Source organism: Tenrec ecaudatus, chromosome 5 (assembly GCF_050624435.1).
Source record: "Tenrec ecaudatus isolate mTenEca1 chromosome 5, mTenEca1.hap1, whole genome shotgun sequence".
Taxonomy (NCBI): Eukaryota; Metazoa; Chordata; class Mammalia; order Afrosoricida; family Tenrecidae; genus Tenrec; species Tenrec ecaudatus.
In genome coordinates this window covers 22,286,263-22,305,882 of record NC_134534.1, presented here as the reverse complement: position 1 = coordinate 22,305,882, position 19,620 = coordinate 22,286,263, and the positions used below count along the sequence as shown (strand labels likewise).

Sequence of the window (19,620 nt, the reverse complement as noted above, 5' to 3'; positions counted from 1 at the left end):
TGTCTAGCCGGATTTATAAGGTAAAAACAGGAATCTTGATCCCGTGTTTGAGGAAGCAGTAACAACACACACAGAGGAATGTTGTATTTGTCTGGTAACCACCTATGCATATGCCTATTTTACCACCAAAGCCGGTAAAACTCGTTTCTTCCTATTTGTGCTTGTACCAGTCCTAGGAACTATCTTCCTTGTAGGCAGCAGGTTACTGACAGTATTCGACTCCAGGATAGTTCCTGAAATGTACTGACAAGGTACTAGTTCCCATTCATTTAGTAACTTCTAGCATATCTGTCTCATTTCAGCTCAGACTAGGCTATCAATCGTTTGATTTCATTTTCACCAACTCATTCGTCACCTCCTTACCTTCGCAGCACTGACAGGTGGTTTGCAGGGTCACCTTCTCAGAGTCGAGCCACAGCAGCAAATTAAAGTCCTGAAGGATTTCTGTCAACTCCCCATGCCCCACCCCCATCCGCTCCTATGATTTTTTAGTCTTTCCGCCAGAGCGGCTCAATTTTGGTGTTACTTCATTGTCCTGTTACTAAAGATTTTCACTGGCCGTTTTAAAAAAATAAGCGGATTATCAAGATTTATAACCACATAACTGGACTCACAGAGAAGATGGAAATGTGATGGTTTTCATTTTACTTGACGCACAATCAACATTCATGGAAGCAAAGAAATCAAACTACGCTTTACATTGGATAAATCTGCTGCAAAGGCCTCTTAAAAGTGTAAACCATCAAAGATGTTTGAGGATTTAGCGGCATATGGCCAACGCTATGTAGTATTTTCAAAGACCTCACACGCATGTTAAAGTTTAACAGTAAGATCAAAGAATTGATGCATTCAAAGTATCATTTTGGCAAGACATTTTAGGTACCATGAACTGCCGGGACAAACTTGTCTTGGAAGCACAGCCAGGATACTCGGCAGAGGAACAAGATGCACGGTGGGCACACCGGGAGAGTCCCTGGAAAGACATCGTGTTTGGTTGAGGGTATGTGGAAGGCGTTTAATGAGACCCGTCGGCACAGTGGCTACAACGGACTTAGAACAACGTTGAGGACGACGCAGGACTAAGCAGTGCCTCACAGGATCTCAACTGGAGCACTAGTTGGCACCTCACAACACTTGCTGTCCACTACAGGCGACCTGTGACACACCAATGGCCTACCTTTTGACATCCCAGATTGACAGACGAGTGCTTCTTAGGCAATCTCCAGCAGCGGCTCGCTCCCAGAGGTTATTGAGACCTCGGCACACCGGCATGTGATGATGTGCGTACTTGGCAAGCCAGGGGCATGGCTGTATCTAGAAAACTTTCGCGCCCGAGGCACACATTAGTTTAATTTTTATCAGGTTTCAGACCACATATCCCTTCAGTTAAATGTTACAAGGGCACACTATTCTAGCTTTCATGTTTTTTTGGTCAAAAGTCTCTAGCAATACACTATTTGTAAAAGCAAACACCACTAACAACTGAATAATCCACACAAGTTTACAGCTTATGACACAACTTTTATTAGAAAAGTTATACATAACATAGCATCGACTATTTTCAAGAATATTAAACCTGATAAACAATAAAAACCTAACATGTGTAACAAGAAACTACTGACCTTTCTATAATCAAACACTCAATTATCTACAGTGTCTTTTGACAAGGGGGATCCAAGGTTTACAGGCACGTGATTGCTGAAGATAAAGCTGCAACAGCAATTTCATACAATTACTATTCTCGAGAAAACGGAATCATTGAAAACAGTCATTACGAGGTCACAAATTTAGAACATTTCACATAATTTTACATTATTGGGTATACATCTAAGTCAGTTTCAAGTGATTTTGTTTTCCCACAAAAGTGCCAACACTTATGCCTGAACTTTCACTGAGCAATTTTGCCCTAAAAAATTAAAACATAGTTCGATAATGACAAGTCACCTAATTTCTGATACTATCTGGTCTGTTCATAACATCTTTATTTGGAAATGTATTCATCACTTAGATGACAGGAAAAGGGTTACAGGATTTCTGTTGCAAAGCGATCAAAACAAAGTTCCAAACACAGGCGTGTGCAGCTCAGTACGAAACCTTACAATAAATACCAGAGAAGCCATTAATTTTTACAGCAGCATCTGCTTAAAGCCCAAGTCAACCAGGTGCATCATTTCCCATCAGTCTGTACTTCTAATAGGCACAATTTCCATTTTCATGATTTCAACATTCAAATATATTCAAACATCTTTTTAAAAAAACTTTGATTTTACAGCTGCTGGCAAGTTATAAAATTGTTTATACAGTCATTCTACTAAAAAGTCTGTCTCTGTTCACTCTGAAGCCTTGTTAAAACATGATTTAAGGACCACACGGTTCACCGTGAGGACTCAAATGGAATGATTTACAAAATAAAATTTAAATCAAGCATGTGATTCTTATGCTTTCAGAGCTGAAGGAAATCAGATACAAAGTAATTTCACACCCTCCTTGCTCCTTCGGGAATTATACTCAAAACAGGTCAAGGGCATGACCTCTGCTGTTCAGTATCACCATCACTAAGCACGGAGGTTACATAAAGATTATCCATGTTACTGATGGGGAAAGAACTCTTTTATCAGACCCACCACCATCGCTCTCACTACGCATTGGGCATTTCCCCAGACAGGTTTATCTTTTCAATGCAGTCATGGAGAACACAATGGTCGAAATGATGACGTTTTGACTGTCAACCAATATCACGACATGCATCCATACTGCGCACATCTGCTCTGAACTGTATAAAGATCACCTCCCAGGTCCATTAGGATGCGTGTTTTCTCCATCAGAACACAAACACAACCCATATGTAAGTCGTTTCCCGTAAAGATAATAATAAATTTAAAATGTGGGGGTGGGTGTGAAGAAAGAAAAAGGCAGAGACTCTGTACAGACAAAAACCTAACTTTTCTGAAAGGGTTTTATGTGCCCTACACACGGGGGCGATTTGTACACACTAGTGAAGTGAACACTAGCTATAATGCTCCCAGCTGCTCAAATGATATGAAATCTTGGTCCAGGGGTGGCGATGATGTCACTGTACGGTTCCTCTTGTGTCAGCTCAATAGCTTGCTGCTTTTTAAGAACCAAGAAGCTGTAGAACTTTGCGGCAGCTTGCTTTCTGTTCGTGTTTCGACACAACTCAAGCAAACTAATGGACTCAGCTCCAGTCTTAGCAAGAGCTCGCTGAAATAAAACAAACAAGACGAGTTAAGTCAAAGCACCGTGTGGGAATTGGATTAAAAAACAAGAATCATCATTCTCATTTCAAACTGTTTTAAATCACTTGATTAATCCTATAAACCAGTGGTTCTCAAAATTCCTAATGCCAAAGACCCTTTTAATACAGTTCATGTGTGGTGACCCCAACCATAAAATTATATTCGCTGCTACTTTATAAATGTTTTGCTACTGTTATGAATTATAATGTAAATATCTGACATGCAAGATGTGCTTTCATTGTTACAAATTGAACATAATTAAAGAACAGCGATTACTCACAAAACAATTATGTAATTACATATTGTGAAATATTTATTTCTAACTACAAATTAATGAAATTTTGTCTCGAAGCATGTACCGTGGCTAACAGTTTTCACACCAGGTACTCTTGTGTGGGAGTATCCGCATGTGGGTGGACCCAGGATAGAAGAGCAGTGTCTCAGTTCCTAAGACCATCGGAAATACCCGTATGTGTTTTCCGATGGCCTTAAGGCGACCCACGGATTGAGAACCACTGCTACACTAACCCCTACCCCAACTCCCAAAGCCAGTCATCAATCCTGCTTCATTGCAATTTTGATGGGGTTTCCAAAGCTGTAAATCTTTTGGGGAGCAAGATAGCTTCATGTTTCTCCCTCAGAGTGGCTGGTGGGTTTGGGTTACAAATGCCAACCTTGCAACCAGCAGCCCCAGTTAACTGACGACAACGCTTCCAAGGTTTCACAGGCAATCAGTACTCACTGTGTCTTCATACAAGCAACACAGACGCATTATACTTCCTTCTTACAGTCAGAGCAAGCGCCCTTGTGTCTGTCTCCTATTCCTAAACACCCAGCTGTGTTTACTATCCTGTGTATCCTTTGTGTGGGCGTGGCAAAGGGACAGGACTAGAAACTCATGGTGCCTGTGGCCTAATAAGATGGCTGTGTTTAAATAGTATCTTTAAAATGATGCAGCTTTGACAGAAAAGAGGCAGGCCCTCTCCTCACAGAGCGCATGTAGCACACCTGAAGGCCATGAAGCATCTGCTGGGTTCTTTTGTTCCACCTTCGTTCTTCTTGATCCTGATCACCCCCTGAAGCATCTTCATCCTGAGTGAAAATGACAAAAATAAAGAGTTGTTGAAACGGTTCCACATGGGCCGCCTGATACTCCACAATTACTTTTAATTTTTCAATTTGCCTTATTGAAAAATTTATCTGATGCTACTGAAAAATTCCTTAGCAAACATCTAGCAGTTTTGACATGTGAAGTTCTTTGAAGTTTGTTTTCTTATACTATGGAGCAAAGTCCTCTGGATCTGCAAGCAGACAGGTGGCTGACTATATGCCTGTGTATTACTCTATAAAGATGTGGTCTATGGCGTGTGATCCATAGCCTATTGTTGGTTGGCCCCCACGGAGATAAGGAATCTGTACCATAACGAAAAAAAAAACAAAAACAAAAAAAAAACAACTATGTTACTAAGTACATGATTTAAAAATAACTATTTTTCTGACAGCATGATTTCTACATGATTTATATTCTGGCAGATCTTACTCTCATCACAGGTGAAAGAGCACCAGGGATGCAGTACTGAATTAGTAGTACCGTCTTTAAGAGCTTATATAAATAAATAGAGAGAAATAGATGAGGGCTATATCCCATAACAATTACTTTCCTTGAGACATCCAGCAGTGAACCCGACTCCTAAAGGACATTTTGAGCTCTGCAGCTAGCTCAGTGATAGCCTACGTGTTACCAGGCTATGCTGGGAACATCATATTGTTACATGTGGTTATTGCAGCACCACATGTAACAGGAGACACAATAGGTTTGCATACCAATTCAGCACTAACACTGCCTGTCTAGGGGCCTTGGTGAATTTTGAGTTCAAAAAAACCCTAGCATTCTTATTAAACAGACCATAGTATTCATAACTAGTAAGCAGTAGCAAAATCTAAATGGCTACAGCTACCTAATGATAAATTTGAAGTTTCCATGGTACTTGGAAGGTACTTAAATTTTAAATGTAAATGTTTAGTTGAAGAAGACATTCGACAGAGAATCAACAGAAAATGAATAGGCTTTATTGTAAAACTCAATGAACCAGAAATGCGTTGATACCTTGAAGGGCCGGCCAAAGCAGGAGCTAGAAAAAGAAGTTAAATTCCTATGGCACCTCTAAGTAAGCTAAATATAACTCATGTAAGATTTCACTGTGTGTGAGCCAAGTCATGTCCAACTCCAATCTAATAGTAACAATAAAAAACCCACATAAAATGTTTGGTTATCTGATTTCCACGCGACAGGCAGAAAAGGGGTTAGACAAGAGGCAGAGGCTAATAGCAGTATGAATTAACCACTGACCACAGGATCATAAAATAAGCAGCAATAAATAGTTTAAAAGTCAAGCAAGAAATTAGTGCAGGAGCAGCCAATAAATTATAATGAAGTATAAAATCTGATATTCTTAAGGATGATCTACAGCAGAAGTCTTGTTTAAAGCATTTTCATTAAACATTTCCCATCGCCCTGAAGACTGCCATCAATTAATTTAGCTTTAATAGGAAAAATGAAAAGAATTCTTTGAAGATTTTGCCACAACTGGAAGGGGTATTTTTAAAAAGACCTCCTACCTCCTCCTCTTCTTCCTCCTCTTTATCTTTCTCCTTCTCCTTCTCCTTCTCTGGCAGCAGCTCCAGCTCTGGAATCAGCTGACAGAGATTCGGAGGCTCTTCAGGGGGAAGTTCGACAGGAGGCACTTCCAACTGCTCTACCTGCTGAGGCTTAACGCAAGAAAAATAAGGTAACTTATGCATGTTAATACTTATTTTCTAGGATCAAATATTTAATGAGACATTTTTAAGAGAAAATAGAAAACAATCCAACTTTGTGAGGTAGCATTCCTAAACACGCAAAATCCACCAAGGACGCTTCCAGAGGCTTGGTGGTCGTGCTTCCTCCCACACAGGAGGCCGGGATGCAATGCCGCCGCCACCCACCTGTCCCTCCGTGAGGGCTCTTTTGCTGCTATGCACTGAACAAGGTTAGCAGAACGTCCAGACTAAGGCAAGTTAGGAAAAGCCTGGTGGTCTCCCTCAGAAAATGCAAGCCCAGGGGCCACGAGAGCTGCCCAGCTGTCCGGGGAGAGCACAGCAGTAAATCGCTTTGAAGATGAGCCGGGACAGACTCAATGGCCACACCTACTCTACGACCGACATCCACTGCTAGCCCCTAACATGGCTTGAAAGTAATTACAACTTAAAAGCCAACGCTTGGAATCTGCAATGTTTTAGAGCTTTGATGGCAGCAAACAGTAGGGATGAGACAATTCCTTTTTTCCAGGTCCATTTCTTTATTTCCTCAATCTCAATAATAAAAAAAAAAAAGGCGTTAACAAAAGTGGTAGGAAAATAACTATGTAGAATGGTGTAGTCAGTCACCCACTGTTCTCATTCCCATTCCTGAGCTTACTCAGAAACTACTCTTCAACACCAGAAGGCCCAGAGGAGTTGTTTTTACACTTGGCAGAGGAGTCTGCTGCCAATGGCTCTTTCTGAAGGCTGAACCAGGGGCCTGAGGCTACCAAAAGGCCCCCCTCTCTGATCAACTGTGTTTTACAGACTTAAGGCTGAGCAGCCCCAAACTAGATCTCTGACATAAACTCCAGGATAGGGAAAGATGGAAGGAAGTGGCCAGATGGTGCTTTACTTTCCCTGCTGACAAGTACACAATGAAGGCTGAGTGGAAGCACAGAACAAGGCTTGCTAACCAACCGGCCCAAGACAAGTTTGAGTCAGGCAGCCCACTCTGGGGCACGCTGAAGCTGAGCCAGAGGGAAAGTTGCTGACTCCTGCCTCCCAGGCCGTCCGTCTCCCATTTGGACCAGGTGGTGTTCATCTCAACCGCCACTCTCTAGACCAGGGCTTCTCAACCTTCGTGACGGCACCACCCTTTAATAAGCCCCTCACGTTGTAGTGACCCCCCCAACCATAAAATTATTTTCGTTGCTACTTCATAACTGAAATTTTGTTTACTGTTATGAATCAGGCGACCCCTGTGAAAGGGTCTTTCAACCCCATAGGGTGCACGACCCACAGGTTGAGAACCACTGCTCTGAACCCATGAAAATGCTTTTCTGCCCAAGAACAGGGAATTCAAAAGGGCTCCTCCCAGAGATGTAGGGGATAATTTGCTTACAGGTGCCGCGGGCTCGGGGTCAACTTGTCCAGCCTTTCGCTTAACTCCCTGAGGTGGTGGTGGAGGCATGGCTGACTCATCCAGGTTTGTTCTGCTGGTCTCCATGACTGACTCCTGGAGGCGGCTCGGTTCTTCCAAAATAGGCTCATCTGTAATTGGTCAGATTGAAAAGGAAGCTAAGTCTTAAGTAAAATTTTTTGATACTACTACACTGAGATAGGCAATTTTTCTAATGAAGGCCAGAAAATATTTTTACTCAACAAAGATTAATCATCTGAAAGATGGGATCCAAAAGCCAATTTTGCATTATGGTTGATATAGTCTCCCTTGTAGTGACATTACAGAACGGTGCACGCATGCCCTACAGGGTTTCAAGAGTGCCGATCGTTACAGGAGCAGACCGTCATACCATCTCTCGGGGAGTGGCTGGTAGGTTAGAACCACCAACCTCTGCATTAGCAGTTGAGCTCTTAAGCACTCTCACTAACTCTCTCTTAACATTGGAAAGAAACCTTTAAAAGACAAGTTTCATTTATAGTTCAGTGTAGGACAATTCTTTAGCAGATGGCAACACAAAAAATCTGGAACTTTCTGAACCAGAAAGCGTCCTATCGAACAAGCCAAGCAGATGCAGACTATTGTTTTTGGGAGGGGGGTGTGTGTGGATACAGCATATTTTGCTATCCAAAAATTTGGGACACATTCCTTGATAATAACTAAAATCAAACCAAAACAATACCAACAACACGGTTCCAATCTTTTGATTCCTTACAGGAACAGAGTAGAAGTGCCCCTGGGGGTTTCCTGAGAAGTTAAAGTGTGTAAGCAGGCAGCCTCATCTGTGTCCCGAGGAGCAACTGGTGGTTTCAAACAGGTGACTTTGTGGAGAGCAGTTAAAAAAATGTGACCCGCCATGGCACCAGGGATTCTTATTGTGATACTAGAACAGGTACATTAAAAGACAGACACTCCTTGAGGTTGCCTCACAGAACTGATTCAAGAGAACAAACCGATAACATCACGCTGCTGCTGCTGAAGCTGCTGCTGCTGCTCGTCCCTGGGGACCTCGGGGTTTTCAAACTCTCTGAGGAATTCGTCCAGGTTATCAGCCTCTCCTCCTTTCCTTCTCTTCCTAAGGTCTTCTGGTACAAGTGGTGTGAGGCAGCGTGTAAAGAGCTATTGCATAGAGCACAAAAGGAAGGTCGAGATGATGGCAACTACATAATAAGCTTAACTGTCATTCTCTAAGGACGGCATCAATAGTCTATAGCGAATATTGATAATTTTATCAGTTTCATTCATTTTATTCTATTCATATTTTCAGATTTTCCAAATCAAATATCATTGTAACAAACATTTTTTCATATAAATGTTTTTTTTCTATTTTTCCAGTTATATCTTGAGAAAAACGAGTTTATCCCGTCAAAGAGCACTCATAATTTAAGGACCTCCATCCAAACATTACAATGAACAGTGCTTCCAATGAAGAGCAGCTGCACCCTAACTTGCCGCTTTGCATGTGCAAACAATGCAGTCACGTGCCCGTGTGTGCGCACAGTACCGTGGTCGGCAGCAAGGGGCCAACAGCACTGGGGCAATTCTCCACACCTCATTTCAGAATACAGGAGAAGAGCAGAGTGCCCAGGAGAAAGGACTCTCAGAAAGCCAGGATTGACTTGTGGGGGGCAAAACAGAACCCCATTTTACTCAGGGTGCCTGTAAAGGATAGTAATAACTCATCAAAGGTTTTGGGACCCTTTTAAAAAAGAAAGAAAGTGCCATTACCTTCAGTAGTCTATTATTCCACAAAGGCTGGGCAGGTAAAGAGAAGAGCTTTTCCACTCCTCCTGTCTCTTTCCACATCATCAGTTTCTTGGTGGGCGGAGCCAGGTCCAAAGTAGTGACAATATCAGAGTAATCACTCAGCTGGGCTCTAATCGTCTTGCTGTCTAACTCTTTGACACTGTCAACAATCAGCTTCCTCTTCCTCTTGGCTTTTGTTTCTTTGACTGGCAGTATAGAAAGGGGAGTGGAGGGCGTCATTGTCCTGACAGGCCAGCATGAAATATTCAGCTATAGCTGGTTCTGGAACGAGCCTCAGTGGTGCAGTGGTTAAGCACTAAATGAAATGTAACTTACCAACCGTTCTGAGAAAGAAAAACGGTATTTTCTGCCCAGAAAGATTTTAACCTTGGAAACCTCCCTACTCTGCAGTCAAATCAACAGCAATGGATCTGGGCTTTAATAACAGGTCCTTATCGTAGCTCAATAGTAGGGATCTCTTTATAACTGGAAGTTTCCCAACTGCATACAGTAGGGGCAATAAATGTGCTGAATGTTCATATATTCCCACACAAAATAGTCAAATACGACCGACACCCTTTGCCCCTATAACATGACACCGCCTATGTTTTGCAGTTTCTTAGCTGCATGGACATGGAGCATCTTGCTCCATTTTCTCATGTGTAACAGGGCTAATGAACCCAGAGAGACTGGAAAATACTTCGTGTCTTGTCTTACACAGATTAAATTCTGTATGCAAGAGTGCATCATTATCACTTCCTGGAAAAAGTTACAGTTCACATAAGGCAGCTGTAGAGCAAGTCCAAGCCCAGTGACACGGAGCTGGAAGTCTCCCCCCTCCCTCCACACTGCACATTCATTTCTCATCCTTCGTAGACCACAATTTGCAGTCAGTAGACTTATCTCCACGAAGATAACAAGAAACTACTGATATTACATAAATCCCGCAAAACTTCTATCAGTTCTGCTATTATTAACTTATATGGGCAATTCACACACTTCTCAAATTATAATGGAATACACTGAAGAGTCTATGACTGCTGTAACAAAGCAGAAAGCAGCTTAGTTTTCTACAAACAGAGCAGTGGGCACGCCTGAGCTCCAAGTAGGAGCTGATGCGCTACCCTCTATAAACTAAGTGCTTTGTATGCTCACCAGTGATATCAATAGGTTCCAAAGCAAATGCCTCTTCCTCATTTGGGACAAGTGTTGTTTGATCAGTTAGAGTTGTTACTGGTTCCACAGGATCCACCGAGTCGGGACTATCAGGACCACCCACTATAAAATAAAAACGCTGTTAAAAATGCCTCTTAAAATATGTGCAGTAAAATCTATGAAATGGGAAGAAATTCTACTGGTATCACAAAAGGACACTGCATCCCCCTTCCCCCCCCCGCCCTCTAACGTTGACACCACTGGCCAAAAGGGGAGAGGCACAGGGCTAAACACACAAACAGAAAAAATACTGGTAATCAGTCACAAGCATGGTGTTTGCGAAAAGAAAATGTACTCTTCTGTTAACTTTAGGTATCGTTTGGATGCCACACACTCATTGCCCAAGTATCACCGAAGAGCAAGGAACTGCTTACTTGACACGTTATCCTCTTCATCCATGTCCTCATGTGCGGGCTGCTCAGGCAACATCACCCCCGTCTCGGAGAGAGCAGGGGGGTCATCAAAGATCCCACCATCATTGTTACTAATAAGTTTGTCATCTGAAATGGGGAAAATGACCCAGTTATCATGTGAAAAATAATTGAAAAAACAATAGCTACAAAAATGTTAAAATAGTTTTTAAATTTAAACCTGCATTCAACTTCTATCAGGTTTTCTGCAAGGTAGTAGATACAAGTGTGGAGCTCTTAAATAGGAACATAGACTTTCATTCACGCTATTACCTAATCAATATGTATTTTTCAAATGTTATTCACTTAGTTTTAAGAACCAATAACATTTAAAATTCTTGATACCAACACCTTTCAATAGAATCTGATATTATAGTTGCTTTCAGGCTATCGTTTTACCAAAAAACCTTTGACTGAATCAACTGGCCACAATCCCCACATATGTTCCTAGGTATATATATGTTCAAGCCTCAGAATCAGGACCTGCTCTAGAACATCACGATCAATTAATGAAATTATCCCTACTGCTCACACTGTAATCAACTACCTTGTTACTTGTTTGGAACTTAATCATGTTCGCATTATGCAAAGTAGGTACATGTTACAATGACTTTGTTACCTACCTAATATACCACCATCATTCACTTCTCCAAAATTGTCATCTTTATATTGGTCTTCATATTCTAAATGGTTAATTTTTTCATTGAGATGGCTGGTGCTTTGCTCGGGCTCAAGCAAGAGGTTAGAAGCATTTGCGCTGCCCAACATGTCGTCATCCTCAAAAGCACTGTCTTCTCGCATCATCCCCCGGTCATCCATGCCAAAGTCACCTGAACACATTTTCAGTAAATTATTAGTTGAAAAAGGTTCGAAAGCTCATAATTACTATGCATTACATAATTATGCATTACAATTACATCACATTTATTTACTGAAGGCTTATCTTTGAATGTAAAAATAACGAGCTTTAGCTGTAGGGCATGACTGACTAAAAAGTCAGTGCCATTAAACCAAGTGCAAGTCACAGTAATCCTGAAACGACAGGTGGGACTACCTTCATGGGCTCCCTCCCGCCTTTACTCGCGGAAAAAAACCTCATCTTTCTCCCACTGAGGAGCTAGTGGTTTTGAACTTCGGACTGTGTGTTTAGCAGCCCAGCAAGTAAGCCACTACACCACTAGTGCTCCCTGAGACATGACTAGTACATCCAAAAGGATAATCCAAATTACATACCATATATACTCAAGTATAAGCCTACCCGAACATGAGTCCAGGCACCTAATTTTACCACAAAAAAGGCATTAAAAAATGTGCTGGAAAACCTCGGCTTATACATTTAAGTATATGATTTATATAGAGGATCCATTAATATTCAATTTCCTAGTGCTACCACATGACTGTAACATTATAGGCAATGATTAGTAATTCATTATCTATTACCAAAATCATTTTCCTGTAGAATACTGATATTTCCGACTTCTTCTCTCATGGTAATCTCTTCCACTCTACTCTGGTTCAAGCTGAATTGCTGGGCTACATCAATGTCACTTAAAAAAAAAAAATCAAAAAACATTTTAGCGATGTCTCAAGTCTCACTGCAATATGTTTGTAAGGAAAAAATAAAGCATATAAACAAACCTAACATTTAACAGCTTTAATATATTTAATGCCAAATACATTACAGTATAATCTGAAAATGTGAACTGGACGTTAATTTGTACTTCCATCTACCTAATTGGGGGGGACGGACAGGGATATCAGTAAGTTCTTAGAAAAATGAAACTGAAAGGTAACGAAATGTCTTCATGAGCTTTTTTGAAGCTCCATCATATACCATCAATGGCTAGTAATACATTTCCACATGAAGTAGTATGATATACCTAGTAGAAAACTTTACTAATCTATGAGCTAGCATATAATTACACCTATGTTTTCACTGTAAAGGTTAATGAATGATGTAAACCTCAGACTGCCCGCTTCTTATTCTAACAAACCAAGCTTTCATAGTTTATAAATAAATAAAAAGCATGGGTGAAGGGAGATAGCAGTCAGTGTAAGGTATGAAAATAATAACTACTTATAATTTACCAAGGGGTCACGAGGGTGGGAGGGGAGAGGAGCTGATACCAAAGGCTCAAATAGAAAGCATACGTTTAGAAAATGATGATGGCAACATATGCACAAATGATTGAGATATGGATTGTTATAAGGGGCGTAAGAGCCCCCAATAAAATGATCTTAAAGTAAAAATTATATAATGTTAAATGCTAACCTGGAATAAAAACCACTGAGCTTCGTATTCCAATTAACAGTCCATTTTTACAGGACAGAGCGGAGTTGCTCCTTAAGGTTTGGGAGACAGTAAATCTTTAATGGGCACAGCTAGGCTCTTCTTTCTTGCACCAAGTGGCTGACAGGTTCGAACTGCTGACCTAGCGTTTAGGAGCCCAACACCTGAACCAAAGGACTCCTTAATTTGGAATACTACTGGCCAAATGCAGTTTCACACTTCAAAACAAATGACCAGCTTTAATCATCGAATGCCAGGGAAAACAAAGAAAATATTGAAGAGGCAAGGCTAGTATGTAGTCTGTGGACTTTACTTATGCCCCCATCCAACCAAACTCTGTGCTAGCCACCGAGTACTTTTAAACAATCACTGATTATGCTCAACCATTTTTATTTAAAGGAATATTATAGTGATATTAAAACATTTGACACACAGTGAAGTTTTTACACATGGAATAAAATAATATTCAAGTAAAAATAACCTGGTGGGAGTTGGGTGAACTAGAGGAATATGAGTGAAATAAATACATTGATCATTATAGTAAGCAAATGATGGGTACAATCAAAACACCACCAAAAAAAAACCAACAAAAAAAACAGGTGGTGGTGGTAGGGACCCAAGGAGTCAATTTTAACTCACAGTGCTTATTATGAACACACAAAATCAAACTAGGCCAAGAATCTACTCTAATTAAAAGTCAAGAGATTATTTTCAAACTCAGAGCATTTGGTCTTAACTAGAATACGGTATGAGCAAGATCACAGCTCGGTGTGTCAGGTTTCTTGGTTGTCAATTATGTGGAAAGTCACACACTCCCCTTCATCGTGTTAAACGCTGGGTTTCACAGACTTCAGAGGTTAACGGCATGCCACAGTGCTCTTTGCTGGAAGATTTCCCTATAAAATGTTCGCCTCGCAAATATATGCATTTCAACAATGACCCTTTCTTGCTCGTTATAGAAAGCTAAGATTTATTAACAAACAAACAAACAAACAAGGCTCTGATTGTAACACAACCAAGCTCACCAGCCTTTAGTGTATCACTAAGTTCATACACAGCACAGCATTGCCTAAGCCTTCTTCTACAGTAACGGGGCCATGCAACAACACCTCAAGAGTGTCGTTATCACAATATAAAGCATAGAGCGGGACAACTGTTTGGCACAAAAGCTTTGGCCTAAGCCAGTCAGAGGTCTCTTTTCTTAGGTGAGCGAAAGTTGACATTTTCTACGTGATTTTCTTAAAGAAACACTTTCTGGATTCTACCATTTCATGTTTATAAATGAACCAAAATAAGACCACATACATCTAAGCTATATTTAACTCAATGGCCAAAACATTCTAATAAAAGTAAACATTTAGAAGACAACAGTTTTCTATAGACCAAGCCAACAATCCAAGACAGACATACTCTAGATCAGGAAGTGGCTGGTCAAAGTCGTGAAATTCTTCAGGCAAGGTAATGGCGTTATATGCTGCTTCCCGGTTTTCTTCAGGAAGATCAACAACACCTGAAAGACAAATGCTAAGCTTGAAGGTGTAGTTACACCACACATTATTTTGATATTAAAAAGGAGGGAAAAGTCGGTATAATTTCCTAAGAGTTGGTAACATAAGCAAAATACATGGAAGCTCAAGAACTGCTGTGTTCTTAAACGCTGTTCTACACACTGAACCCAAACTAGTCAAAGCACTAATGATTATGTATCAAGCTGATAAAATCCTCATGCCATTAACTAAATAAGCAAGCATGGAATTTATGAAAAGGAATTAGAGCAAAGGAATAACCTAGCATTGGGGTACTGATTCTTTTAAAGAGTAATATTATGGGGTTTTAATAATTCTTGATTCCCCCCCCTGCATTTCTTAAACAAGCTATTTCAATACATATGGCTTTAAAAGGAAAAGACAAGAAACAGGTTACTTAAGATGCATGTATAGTTCCTCCACTCCCCCGTGTTAGAAAGCGTTCACATACTGTAGCATAAGCATCATAGTGCCTAAACATTTTACTTCTAAGTCTCAAACCGGACCATGTGTTAAAATAAAGGGAAGCTGCTCTAGGATATACCTTCCGTAAACCAACACCAAATTCACTGCCAGCAAGTCCATGCTGACTCACTGCAACCGTAGAGGACAGGGTAGCATTGCCCCTGTGAGTGTAACTATGGGAGTTGAAAGCCTAGTGGTTTTGAACTGTCCACCTTGTGGATCACAGCCCAATTCATAACTACTAAGCTACCAGGGCTCAGCAGATGTTACTTAATTGGACAGCTCTCCCATATAGATTACTTAACTAGAATTAACATCTCACCATTGCTCAAAAACAAACAAATAAATTCCCCAGATAAAGGTCTAGTGTGGCCAGTGTCCAATTTTAGAATCAGTACCTAAAATAAAACAAGAATCCATAGAGAACGTTTAGTGAAAAGTCTTGGTAATTTAAGTTAAATGTAAATTTGATTTAAAGAGCACACTTAAATTATTCATGAAAAAGATACTTAAAAGAAAGAAAAAGATACTTAAAATCTTGATTTTTCTATTCTGAGCTATGATCATACAACAATTAGCTTTCAACACTTTAGCCCCCAGTGATTTAATTCTATATACATTAAAGGCAACTTCAGAGGAAAAAAAAATGAAAGGAAAAAAAGGTGATGTTGAATAATTCCTTAGGCAGACCAAGTGAATGCAAAGCGAGTTTCTTCCTCGAACCATTACGCCCTCAGATTTTTACAAAAGGCGAACTATACCTGGCCGAAAAGCCATCTTTATTTTGATGAAGGCCTCATTACAGTCTGCAAGGAGGTATTTGGCTTTCCTGTGATAGATTCGAACTACTCCCAGTAGGAGATGTCCTGATGTTCGAAGCGCCATCTTCACCTAGAAACAAAACATTTATTATAAATCTAACCCACACAATCAATCTCAGAGGTTAGGGGGAAATGGCACTTCATCAAAAACCTAGCTGTTTTTGCAGTTTATAGGTAGTTTTCATGTCCCCTACGTTGTTTTTACAAAATCATTTTAATCCAAATTCAATCACATCAGTGTTGTACAACTGCTACCATTATCAGTTTGAAAGCACTCTTCCTTGAACTCCTCCATAGCAGCTCCCCTTGACCACCCCCTTCCCGCCCACTGTACCCCCCGGGAACCCATATTCCATTTGCTGTCTCTACAGGTTCAGCAATCCTGGGTTTCACACCCCGAAAAACATATATAGCAAAAATTCAAGAGGGTTACCTCCAATGACAAAATATATCAAAGCTAACCCCCAATAAAGGAAAACAAAGAAAAAACCACTCAGAAAATGGTGAAAACCAGATCAGGCCCAATGTGTATAGGGGGTGGGGGGATCAACTGACAAGGTTTTAACTGCTCAAGCCAGACTTAGCATTTTGGTCTCCTACAGTCATCTCTCCAATGTATTGTTTTGCAATCAATCCCCACACCTCCATTACGGATAGAGGGGAATCACCAGAGGCCACCATGTGAATTCTGAGACTGTGGTCTGCACAAGAGCAGACTGCTGTTTCATCTTTCTCCTGCAGAGGAGCTGGGTAGCAGTCCAACACTTGGCCCACGGAACCAGCAGGGCTCTTTGACTCAATCCTAGATCTGTTTTCAACCTCAGAGTTAAGACTGTTACATACCTTATTCTTAAGCTCCTACCGTGAGTTTCTATTATTTCCCCGAAAATTATATTGATAAAAGGATAGCAGTACCATCTTTTTTTAACCTGGAAATACAAGCCCTTAGCTGATCCCCGCCCCCCCACCCAAAGGCTGATTCTGACCATCGCTCATGTGGAATCGAATCCAGTGTATGAAGTGTAAAGTAGTCATAGGGAAAAAGAATGAAGTAAGCGTTCAGCTAACCTGAACATTTAAAATTCCTCTGGCTAAAATAGGAAAATTTATTGAGAGAATGAGACAATAAGTTGTCAAATTTCTCTTGTTTTTAGATCAGGCCACAAAATACTTAATTCTAGGGTAGCAAAACTCATTAAACATTTATTCTAATGAATTGTTGGATATGGTTCTTGTAGCCACGGTCTTTTTAACTCCCACCAAAAGGTTTTCTTGACGGGGCTGGACCAGGTTCTATGATGCAGTTAGGAGTGAATGTCAACAGGGCCAACTCTTGAGTATAAACACTTCCAACTCCACCGCAGACAGCAATCTTGCAGGGTAAGTGAGCCAGCTAGGCAACATAAGGGGCAGATCTTACTACTATTAAGGATAAAGAATCAGGACTGGAGCTCCTCCTGTGGACCCTGAGGCAGGCAGGCTCCTGCCAATTGAATCTCCTCCAGCCAGGAACAGAAACCTGTGACACCAGAAGACAGCAGAGGTACAGCAGCGGAGCCTGCGTACAAGCCTGAGGCAACAATGGAGGAAAGTTGGGAACTTTTAGGCAGAAGACTATCTTATGGAGTGGGGTGCTTTCAGGCACCAATTAGGGAGTGACAGCAGGACTTGACTAATACAGAAATGGAGAAAAGATAGAAGTCATCAAGGATCTCATCTTGTTTGTAGCCACAATCAATGCTCAAGGAAGGAGTGAGGAAAGCAAACGGTGCAGCGAATCAGGCAACTTTGCTACAAAGACCTATTTTAAACTAATATGTGCCTAACCCCAGCCATGAGATTTTCAATCACTCATGCCAAGCAGTGTTTTGTCCTACTGTACAATGTCACTCTGAGTTGGAACCCAATCCAGGGCACCTCCCAACAACTAAAAAGCGCCTCCAGGTGGGCTTGGGTTGCTTCTAAGGTGTTATAAGCAGTCGGAGTTTACAACATCGTCACAGTAGCGCAGAGGTCAAGGACCAGAGTCCTGCTTGCAGGCATGGCTAAGAAGACAAGACGCTACCCCAACTGGAAAGAGCCCTGTTCTGAGCATTTCTCATCGTAGGGTGTGAATTAACTTGGTGGCAGAGAAAGCAGGGAACTTCCCAAATAACATCCACAATTGGAATCATGGTCTAGGGATTCTCGTGCGGGCACTGCAGTGAACTGTCAAAATGAGCTGAGAAGTGGAAGATGCGGTGCAAAGCTGCTTGTGCCAGAAAGAGTCAAGGAAAAAGAGGGGAGAGGAGGCTGTCTCACTCCTGCTCACAGAGACCACCTTTGGGTTCATGACCACACCGAGTCTTTTCCTCCCCTTTTTGCAGGCACAGGTCGGGTGCAGTCCCCAAGTCATTCTTACAGTAACGCTACTTAAATTAATATTTTTTGGTTACAAATACACTTTAAAGAATGATTCTATTTAGAAATGACTAGCTAGATCTACCATTCATGCTACTATGATGTTTATTGCTAGTTCTTCAGATATTTGAAATTATAATGTTTATCTGATGATAAATCTGATAATTTGCAATTAAAGCACTGCTTTTGTAGAAAAACAGAATCTATGTTTATGGAGTAGTTTTAGTGGAAATTTAAAAAGTTAATGCTGATTACACCTTCATTTAAGGAAAGCAAAAATCACCTTGTCAGGAATTGTGACTTTTAAAGTGTTTGTCTAAAGGCCTTCTTTCTGGATTAGTGTGGTACAGAGCTTAGGTCAGGAGTTGGCCCTACCTCATGTTAAGAGTCAAGGTATGAAAGAGGAGAAGACAGAGAAGAGTGGGAGGACAGGGGGTGGGAGGGAGGGAAACTGTGGGCAGTTGCACCTGAGCAGCCTATCCAACAGTTGTTTTAAACGCGCCAGTATTTCCTCACAAGAACGGTACACCACCAGCCAACACTACAAACCCACTCTGTGGAGCTGTCTTTACATTCTTTCACACAATCAGCAGCAAAACAAAAAAGCTGGAGTATTTTTAAAACTATTATGTAATTCTTACACATACAAGCACAACCTGGTTAGAATGGTCTTTCATTTTATCCCATACACCTCATTTCACACACTTACGAAACCGCGAATTACTCAATACGACTTCTTTATCCTCTGCAACTACGCCTTCCTTTTCCTGATGGCTCTAGGTAGGAAGGTGGGGGCAGGTCCTACACAGGTTATTAGATTCAGGTCCAAGTGATTTGTTATTTGTGATTATCATCCTGCTGGGCATGAAATGAGCCAGCCCCGAAGCAGGAAGGTAGTTTCACTACCAGGAAGAGAAAAGTGCCAAGGAGTGGAACGTGTCCTTCGGAGCCCGAGATCCTTGTGCACTGGACCTTCTTGATCCAGGAGACAGCTTTGACACCCGAGGGAGAGCAAAAGTAGAATCAGGAGAAGCCCTTGAGACAGAGCAGTGACTTCCCAGACCACAAAGCCAGTACAGGTGAGTGCTTTGGGTCAGGAGGCTAGCTTGGGGAGTGGATGTCTCCGAGCACTTAATGTGGGGGAGTTAAGCACCTCTGACTGAGGTATATAACAGGGAGGCAGGCACTCTGGGCACTTATTGGTTGCCCTGACTGAACAATTTTTCAACTGAACTTTAAACTGTTGATTT

The 19,620-nt window shown here is 41.2% G+C and overlaps 1 protein-coding gene across 1 annotated transcript in view; it reads right to left on the bottom strand.

The window, feature by feature from the left end:
* Positions 1-1,500: 1,500 nt before the first annotated feature.
* Positions 1,501-19,620, bottom strand: part of RAD21 (RAD21 cohesin complex component) — a 31,735-nt gene continuing 13,615 nt past the window's right edge. The window contains exons 3-14 of the mRNA XM_075549342.1: positions 15,911-16,040; positions 14,569-14,668; positions 12,309-12,415; positions 11,492-11,698; positions 10,833-10,958; positions 10,399-10,521; positions 9,226-9,449; positions 8,451-8,616; positions 7,441-7,589; positions 5,877-6,026; positions 4,266-4,349; positions 1,501-3,222 (exon numbers count right to left, since the gene is read on the bottom strand). Of these exons, the coding sequence (XP_075405457.1) occupies positions 3,031-3,222; positions 4,266-4,349; positions 5,877-6,026; positions 7,441-7,589; positions 8,451-8,616; positions 9,226-9,449; positions 10,399-10,521; positions 10,833-10,958; positions 11,492-11,698; positions 12,309-12,415; positions 14,569-14,668; positions 15,911-16,040 (1,758 nt within the window). The 3' untranslated portion in view covers positions 1,501-3,030. The remainder of the gene's footprint in view (positions 3,223-4,265; positions 4,350-5,876; positions 6,027-7,440; positions 7,590-8,450; positions 8,617-9,225; positions 9,450-10,398; positions 10,522-10,832; positions 10,959-11,491; positions 11,699-12,308; positions 12,416-14,568; positions 14,669-15,910; positions 16,041-19,620) is intronic.